Below are 10113 nucleotides of genomic sequence, written 5' to 3'. Positions count from 1 at the left end.
TTAAATGACTGTAATGTAGGAAGTCGGTCGGACCGACGGTTGTCCAAAACGGACGCACGGCAATGGATCTCCATATATGGAGATCCGAGAAGATAGCACTGAATCTCTGTGTGAACCATCAGACCGACGTCAGTACTATGATGTCATATTGATGACATCATGGATCCTCATAAAAGACACACAAACCGACAGATATAGAGATCCCCATATATGGGCATAAAAGGGACACAGGCAGACAGACAGATATGACATCAGTTGTCTCTATGACATATCGATGACGTATGATGCCAAATGTGGGCAAGTTTTAAGCCTGATCAGAGCCCTGTTGACTTCCATTATTACATTAAAGTTAAGTATTTCAGAGGTCACATGAAATGATCCACGATGCACACATCCTCTGTTTCCTCCATCTGCTGTCCGTGACCCAACGGCAGTGATATTCATTGAAGAACTCTCTCTATATAAAGATAATGTCGTACACTAAATTAGCAGCAGTTCTTTTCAGAGCAACCTCTGACAATATTAGGAGAATTGTGATTTTACCAGCAAGGTTTCGATCAACATCCGCATCCTCCAAGCGCTGCAAATTTGAAAATAAAGTTCATGTCGAGGAGTGCATGACGATGAAAGCTGCCCAGGTTGAACGCATAAGTCAAAGCAAAAAAATTGAAAACTTTCAGGCTAACATGATTGAAATTGACTTTTACAACACTGAAGAAGCGTACAAAAGCAAGACTAACATGGAGCTCTTCAGAAGTCTTCTGGTATTCAAGCTTTGTTCCATTGACTTCCTTGTAGACAAGAACAAGGAGTTAATGGACCTTAGTAGGAAGGTCTTTGGACAGTGGCTGTTTGAGAAGATGATGAAGATGACTTTCTACGGACAATTCGTGGCAGGGGAAGACCACAACTCAATCAAACCCCTGATCCACAAGAACCAGGCCTTTGGAGTAGGGGCGGTGTTGGACTACAGTGTAGAAGAGGACCTCACACAAGAGGAGGCAGAGGACAAGGAGATGGACTCATGTGTGTCCCAAGCGGAGAAAGAGGATCCACATGTTGGTCATCGTGAGAAGAAGTACAAGGCTCATCGTCAGTTTGGGGACAGACGTGGCGGCGTGATCAGCGCTCGCACCTACTTCTATGCGGATGAGGCCAAGTGTGACAACCAATTGGAGACCTTCATAAACTGCATCAAAGCTTCTGGAGGAAGCTCTGTAGATGGGTTTTCTGCCATTAAGATGACTGCTCTTGGCCGACCACAGTTCCTTTGTCAGTTCTCAGAAGTATTGGTGAAATGGAGGCAGTTCTTCAACCTTCTTGCGGCGCAACAAGGGAAATCTGGAATAACTGCCCTGGAACAAAAACTTGAGCTGGAGCAACTGAAGGAAAGTTTGACTCACCTGGGTGTTGGCGAAAAGGATGTTATTGATAAATGGTTCACTGGAGAAAAACTGGGATCTTCGGGGACAATTGATCTTCTCGACTGGAACAGCTTGATTAACGATACGACAAAAATGTCCAGTTTGCTCGTAGTTCCGAACCTAAAGACCGGCCGGCTGGAGCCTCTGCTGGAAAAGTTTACGGCTGAGGAGGAAAGGCAGATGAAGAGAATGCTGCAAAGAGTCGACGTTCTCGCCAAGCATGCTGCGGAGAACGGAGTAAGGCTAATGGTGGATGCTGAGCAGACATATTTCCAGCCTGCTGTCAGCAGACTGACCCTGGAAATGCAAAGGAAATTCAACAGGGAGAAGCCTGTTATCTTCAACACCTACCAGTGTTACCTCAAGGATGCATATGACAATGTCACCGTGGCAGTTGAGCTGTCAAGGCGGGAGGGCTGGCACTTTGGTGCCAAGCTGGTCCGTGGGGCCTACATGTACCAAGAGAGGGACCGTGCCAAACAGATCGGCTATGAAGACCCCATTAACCCAGATTACGAGGCTACTAACAGAATGTACCACGAGTGTTTGGAGTTTCTGCTGGAGGAGATCAAGCTGAACAGAAAGGCTAATATCATGGTGGCTTCCCACAACGAAGACACAGTGAAGTTTACCCTGCAGAAGATGAACGAGATGGGGCTGTCGCCCACCGAGAATAAAGTTTACTTCGGACAGTTGCTGGGCATGTGCGACCAGATCAGTTTCCCGCTAGGTCAGGCAGGTTTTCCTGTGTACAAGTATGTTCCTTATGGCCCGGTCAGCGAGGTCCTTCCTTACCTTTCTCGCCGTGCTCAAGAAAACCGTGGCTTCATGAAGGGCTCCCAGAGAGAGCGCAGCCTGTTGTGGAAGGAGCTGAAACGTAGGCTACTCTCTGGTCAGTTTGTCCATAAACCTGTCTACTGAAACATAGTTAATTCTCTGGTCAGTTTGTCCATAAACCTGTCTACTGAAACATAGGCTACTCTCTGGTCAGTTTGTCCATAATCCTGTCTACTGAAACATAGGCTACTCTCTGGTCAGTTTGTCCATAATCCTGTCTACTGAAACGTAGGCTACTCTCTGGTCAGCTTGTCCATAAACCTGTCTACTGAAACATAGGCTACTCTCTGGTCAGTTTGTCCATAAACCTGTCTACTGAAACGTAGGCTACTCTCTGGTCAGTTTGTCCATAAACCTGTCTACTGAAACATAGGCCGTGCTTTTGAATTTGAATCCTGAAAAGTGACAGTTTTTGAACATATGAGGTTACAGACCTCATGGGCCTCAGATCTTAATGGGTTAACCTGAACCTGAACTGGAAAACAAAGTTAATGAGGTGAATCGGTGCTATTCTTCGTATTCTTATTCTTCAGTGGCTTATATGTGTCAAATATAAACTATAATATAAACTGTAACCATGTCTGTGACTGTAAATACCAACTGATTGTATTTTATGACTATATATGTGGTTCAAGGTTTAAGGTTCAAGTTTATTAATGTCCCAGAAGGGAAATTGGGTTTACAGCCAGAGTAGTGGTTTAAAACGTTCAGACAGTACAGGACAACAGCAGACATGAAACACCATAGCATAAAAACATAGGTCTGGGCGCATCTAGTGCAAGAGATAGAAAAGGAATTATAAAGTGCCGGCATAAAGTGCTTGTTTCATCATCATCATCATCACAGTAAAGTGCAAGAGATAAAGAGATAAAGTGCTTGTTTCATCATCATCATCATCATCATCATCATCACAGTAAAGTGCAAGAGATAAGATAATTAAAGGGCTACATTCAGAAATATAAGGTGCCTGCATAAAGTCCTTGTTTCATCATCACCATCACCATCAGTAACATTATCCTCTATCGGTCCCTGGCAACATTGATTGCCCGAATTGAAGCAGGAACAAATGAGTGCTTGTATCTATTGTTTTTGACACCAGGGGCACTCAGACGACGGCCAGATGGCAACAGCCTATACTCTGGCTCGAGTGGGTGTGCACTATCTTGTCGAATGGACCTGGTCAACTTCCTATTGGGTATTAAAACCTCTGAAAACCTGCAGCTTCTGTCTCTAAATAATTGTGGCCGTTAAGTAACTGTCAATCATCTGGGTCACCTGATCACCTGACCTGCCAATCATCTGTTCCGGCATCCGGAACCAGATCTCATCCAACACATTTAGAACTGTTTTTTATCACCCAGTCAGAGCCTTACTGTCTGTTATACAACTGACCAAATGTTTTTTATCACCCTGTCAGAGCCTTACTGTCTGCTATACAACTGACCAAATGTTTTTATCACCCTGTCGGAGCCTTACTGTCTGTTATACAACTGACCAAATGTTTTTTATCATCCTGTCAGAGCCTTACTGTCTGTTACACAACTGACCAAATGTTTTTTATCACCCTGTCAGAGCCTTACTGTCTGTTATACAACTGACCAAATGTTTTTATCACCCTGTCAGAGCCTTACTGTCTGTTACACAACTGACCAAATGCAGTGGTGTAAAGTAATTAAGTACATGTAAAGTAATTAAGTACATGTAAAGTAATTAAGTACATGTAAAGTAATTAAGTACATGTAAAGTAATTAAGTACATTCTGTACCAAACCTCTGGATGGATGGATGGATGGATGGATGGATGGATGGATGGATGGATGGATGGATGGATAGATGTCTGATATGGTTGATATTTATCTTAAAAAATATGTGTCAAATTGATTTAGTTTTGTTTTCATCAGATGTGTTGTTGTGGTCAGCAGTTTTCTGACTGATCCTGATCACATAATAAACCTTTATTGATCTCCTGTCAGGACCAGCAGGAAACATGAAACACAGAGAAGAGAATAATGATAAAATACATTTATTAGTCTGTCTGACACATCTGCATGCTGAGTGAATATAATATATATTCTATCCATGATTATAAGTATAGATTAATATACAATCCATAAACCATGAATATGAGATTGAATATGTGTAAAGTTTCAGTAACTCTGTGTGTCCGTCTATCAACAGTTAATATGAGTAAATAATAATATACAGTATCTACTGTTTATACAGTATATAACTATTACAACAGTTAATATAATTAGTAAATAATAATATACAGTCTAGTTACTATACCAGTGTTGCTCCCTAACTATAAACTAACCAACTAACACCCTGACTGACTGACTGACCAACTAACTATAAACTAACTATCACTAAAAATTAACTTACTAAATAAAAAACGAACTATAAACTAACTGACTGTAATTACTCTGAAAACGTCTGACTCCGTTCATCTGTCTATATTCAACGGCTTTTGTCGCCCTCATGTGGACAAAATGAGTAAATAAGTGGAAGTCGTTAATAAATCTCTCTGTTTATAAAACATTAAAACCAGATGAGCGCAACATGACACCAGTTTATACATTAATAAATCTACAAGCTCACAATGACACGCATTGTGAGCTTGTAGATCGGCTATTTTTGGCGCAAGACACGTCGTAGAACAGAGTATTTAAGAATTAAAGTGGTTGTATTTTGAAAAAAAACCCGGAAGCTTTCGCGTTGCATTGTGTGTGGGGCTTGTCACGTTATGTGTTTTATTTTGAAGAAAAAACGGAAGTGTTCACGTGGCGTCCTTTGTGAAGCATGACACTTGGTGGATGGGAAATGTAGTCTTTTATAATGTAGTTCTTTTAGCGTGGCCATAACAACCTTTGGCCATAAGGACTACATTTATGTTCCATCCACCATGGGTGGCTAGAAGAACTACAATTGACTACTACATTTCCCGTACATACTACACTACACCACGGGTAGGAACTACATTTTCCATCCGTCATCGATAGCTAAAAGAACTACATTATTCACCTGTTTCTTGGCTGTGTGTTTTCCACTTCCTGTCGGATTTCATTGGATATCATCAGTCATCTGACCGGTTTCATTGGATTTCATTGGATCAAAAGACAGGAAGTGGAACACAGTGAAAAGCCTAGGAAACAGGTGGATAAAGGACTACATTTCCCAAATACGGAGTGTCATGCTTCACACAGAACGCCACGTGAACACTTCCGTTTTCTCTTCAAAATAAAATACATGACGTGACAAGCCTCACACACAACGCAACGTGAGCACCTCCGTTTTTTTTTTCAAAATACAACCGTTTTAATTCTTAAATAGCCGATATACAAGCTCACAATGCGTGTCATTGTGAGCTTGTAGATTTATTCATGTATAAACTGGTGTCATGCTGCGTTCATCTGGTTTTTAATGTTTTATAAACAGAGGGATTTATTGACGCCTTCCACTTGTATTTACTCATTTTGTCCACATGAGGGCGACAAAGACCCTTGAATATAGACAGATGAACGGAGTCAGATGTGCTACATAGTCAGCGGCTAGCTAACAGCTAGCTAACAGCTAGCTTCTCTATGCAGCAACAAACTAACAAACCAATGAGTGGAGGAGAAATTAACAATACAAATCATCATCATCTTATGATGATGCTCTTTCTAAAATGATTAAATGGACTAAATATCCATAAATAGTGTTTGTCGAGTCACTAAATATCCATAAATAGTGTTTGTTGTTTGTTTGTCACTGCGTCAATAGTTATAAATAATATACCTAGAGTAGACGAGAGTAGAGTTTGTGCACTAGAGGGCAACACAGTCCATAGAATAGAATTAGAGGCATCATAACCTCTGGTTTTTATTCTATTCTATTGGGCCCAGTGGGGAAGTCTGGGCACCTCATTGTTAAATTGGCAATGTTTTCCTAAATGTAAAAATATTAAGAATTTCGAAAATGTTCTGAAGTCATGTAAAGTATACATGATTTGAACACGCACGGTACATCATTATCACAGTTACATTTTCCCTTCAACTTATTGTTTATGCCCAAAATAACTGGCTAGCCACAGGTTTTGTAGCAATGTATCACAATTGTAGAAATGTAAGCATGTTCAAATCATGTATAATTTACATTACCTCACACCATTTTCCAAGTTCTTAATTTTGTTACATTTCGGGGGGAAAATTGACAATTTAAGGGCAAGACCACTTTGGTAGAGGTTTGGTTTGTGAAGTTACCTTGCCATGATGTAACTCCAAAGGTGGGAAAGAAATACAAAATAATTGCTCCATTGATTAGAAATTGATAATTCAAAATATGCTCCCCAGTGACTTACATGGTAAGCTCTCAAAGTCACTATTTTAGCACGTAAACGAACGCAAACAAAGTTGATTCAGACAATATAATAGAACATCACCAAACCCAGTACTGTTTTTTTTATTTATAAAAATGTCAACTTCCTGTTGATTTTGCCATTTTTAATAAGTAGAAAACCTGGACTGGATCCGCGGATCCGGATCCAGATCTTCAAATAGTAAAATCAACAGGAAGTTGACATTTTTATTAAAAAAACAAACAGTACTGGGTTTGGTGATGTTCTATATTGTCTGAACCAGCTTTGTGTGTGTTCATTTATGTGCTAAAAGAGTGACTTTGAGATCTGTTTTACCGTACAATGTAAGTCAATGAGGAGCATATTTTTGAATTATCAATTTCTAATCAATGGAGCAATTATTTTTGATTTCTTGCCCACCTTTGGAGTTACATCATGGCTGGCAAGGTAACTACACAACCCAAACCTCTACCAAAGTGGTCTTACCCTTTAACATTGAGATGCCCAGTAATGTTTATGTGCCCACTAGTCTTGTGAAGCCAGACTATTATTCCACAATCTCCGAATGTTATACAGAGATTCCGTGAGACTGTATGACGGAATTATTGTTGTGAGCTTGTAGATTGGCTATTTTCAAAAATGTTGCCTCTTTCTTATATTATTTGACAATTTGGCCAATGTTTGACCAGTTTTAGTAGTTAGTATATTTAGTAGTATAGTTTGTTGATTACTTTTGATGCAGTAATGGGCTTCTTTCTTGTCTTTTTTCCTTTTTTTTTTAAGGTATTAAAAAGGTCTTAAATGTCCTTAAATTGTCACTTCACTGTCATCTGGACCCCCCCCCCCCCCGTTCCACCCTAATCTTTTTTATAAACCTTGTGAATAGCCAACGTATAAAGTATCGATGAAGTTAAAATGATTGTGGCACTTTGTTACCCCTCTTTGCCAAAAATAGCCGATCTACAAGCTCACAACTGCTGCGAGGCGTTGTGAGCTTGTAGATCGGCTATTTTCGGGTAATGTTCCCTCAGAGTAGGGATGCTAGGTTTCTCTAAAAAAAGGTTGTTATACCGTTAATGTAAAAAAGAAAGACAAAAAGGTTTCTTTCACACAAAGATTTGGCGGATCCCCTTGTAGTAACTATGGGTTGAGGACCCCCTAGGGGTCCCGGACCCCCTGTTGAAGACCCCTGGCCTAGTGCATATCAAACTGGGGACCTTGCAACGTTGAATCCATAATTCAATGTTGCACGGACGGACAGTCTTTTCAACAGACCTCACTTCAACACAGAAGCAACTGACGTCCATACGACGTCCATACGACGTCCATACGACTTCCAATGTCGACCTCTGTAACCACCACTAACCACCGTCGCAAAAATACGTCCATACAACGTCGATACGACGTTCAAGTCAGACGCCGAAACAACGTCGCTACGACGTCCAAGTCAGACGCCGAAACGACGTCGCTACGACGTCCTAGTCAGACGCCGAAACGACGCCGAAACGACGTCGCTACGACGTCCTAGTCAGACGCCGAAACGACGTCGCTACGACGTCCTAGTCAGACGCCGAAACAACGTCGATACGACGTCCACGTCAGACCCCGTCTGCAGTGCGCTTAGACGTTGAAACGACTTCAACACGACTAGACGTTCTGTAACCAGTGGTGGAAAAAGTACTCAAATATTTTACTTAAGTAAAACAGTCCCATATTAAAAAAGTAAAAGTACAAAAGTATCAGCTTCAAAATATACTTAAAGTACCAAAAGTTAATTTAGTTACATTAAAATAATAATAATAATATAATAATCAACTCTTTGGTGGTTGCCCTGACAACCCCCCCCCCAAAAAAACCGAGCCAATCATCGCGCGGCCGTCGCCCCGGGCCATGGGACGGTGCAGCAGCAGCCGTAGCAGCGTTGCCACGTCCGCTTATTATAAGCGACATTTGATCTTTCTGTGAAGTTGCCTGTAAATATTGGTTCTTGTGGGTTGCGATTTTTTGGCCTTGTTTCTTAAGTGTAGTTGATTATTTGGTCTTGTATCACAATTGTTTTATTATTTTAACTAGTACAAATATTTTCATATCATGGACCCCCCCCAAAGTAATATGTATTTGTCCCTCTATAACCCCCATCTGAAAATGTTTTGTGCCAGGGAGCCCCGTAACCACATTTGTGTCGTTAGGCTGTTTAAAAAAAGATTCCACATTTTATTCCAAGAGTTTTTGAAAATAGCAAGAGACGCAACCAATAAAGTTGCTTCTTTTTGGGCTTGTTTTCCTGGACCTGGTTGCTCGCTTGTTTCTCTCACTAAACCTGGCAACACTGAGCAGTAGAGTAGAGAGCTCGAGCGAGCGGCAGAGACTTTAGTTTAGTTTGACTTTTAATCATATTTAATAAAGATAAAGATCTGAATCATGTCGAACGGAGAGACAAGCAGAACCCTGGAGACACAGGGCAGCATCATGGGTGAGTCTATAGATCTGTGTTTATGGGACTCGAACCTTTTGACGAAAAAACATGTCGTTTTGTTGAACAAAAAGTAACAGCCTTGAAAATTAACTGACATAAAAAACCACTTCCAGCCAAACCTGGCGTTTCCTGTAGTTTAACAAGTACTCACATCTTTTTACTCAAGTAAAAGTATCAATACTGCAATGTAGAAATAATACAGCTGTTACAAGTACAAGTCTGGAATTCAAAATGTACTTGAGTAAAAAGTAAAAAAAGTATTGGTATCAAAATTTACTTAAAAGTACCAAAAGTAAAAGTACTCCGTTATGCAGAATGTCCCCATTTCATAAAGTTTTCAAATGTAATAAATGTATTCAAATCAATTGAAAATAGCTGATCTACAAACTCACATTGTAAATCTGCTATTTTCAAATGGCCTAAATATATATATATAGGGCTGAAGTTGTTAATGTATGTTTTGTAATAATAATCAAAATATACAAAGTAACTAGTAACTAAAGTTGTCAAATAATTATAGTGGAGTAAAAGTACCATTATTTGCCTCTAAGATGTAGTGGAGTAGAAGTAAAAGTACTGAAAATTGGAAATACTCAAGGAAAGGAAAAAAGAAAAACCTATAAATTGTACTTAAGTACAGTACTTGAGTAAATGTACTTAGTTACTTTACAGCACTGGTAGTTTGTCACATCACAGAGTTTCGACTATTTTCGAGTCTACAAACCTTGTAGATCTGTTATTTTTTGGGGGGGCATTTATACATATCCTACTAATCTGTATGTAATTGTCTTTTCGGCAGGAGTTGTGTGACTTTTTTTTAATCATCACAATGAAAATGGAATGCATGCAATGTTTATTATTACACAAAGTATACGTTTATTACACAAATATGAACCCGTAGTCCATTCCCACAATGTGTTGTTTACCATCTGTCTAGAACTAGACTAGATCTATAGATCCATCTGTCTGGCTCTGGACCAAATAACTAGACTAGATCTATAGATCCATCTGTCTGGCTCTGGACCAAATAACTAGACTAGA

The 10113-nt window shown here is 40.0% G+C and overlaps 1 protein-coding gene across 1 annotated transcript; it reads left to right on the top strand.

The window, feature by feature from the left end:
• Positions 1–470: 470 nt before the first annotated feature.
• On the top strand, positions 471–2345 carry LOC308081060 (proline dehydrogenase 1, mitochondrial-like; the record flags this gene model as incomplete). Its single annotated transcript, XM_080457462.1, has 1 exon — positions 471–2345. The coding sequence occupies one exon, from the start codon at positions 471–473 to the stop codon at positions 2343–2345; it is 1875 nt and encodes a 624-aa protein (XP_080313588.1).
• Between the last annotated feature and the right edge of the window lie 7768 nt (positions 2346–10113).

Source organism: Gymnoscopelus braueri (assembly GCF_963280865.1).
Source record: "Gymnoscopelus braueri genome assembly, contig: SCAFFOLD_134, whole genome shotgun sequence".
Classification (NCBI taxonomy): Eukaryota; Metazoa; Chordata; class Actinopteri; order Myctophiformes; family Myctophidae; genus Gymnoscopelus; species Gymnoscopelus braueri.
Note: the sequence above shows the minus strand (reverse complement) of the source record. Positions and strands in the feature narration are given on the sequence as shown.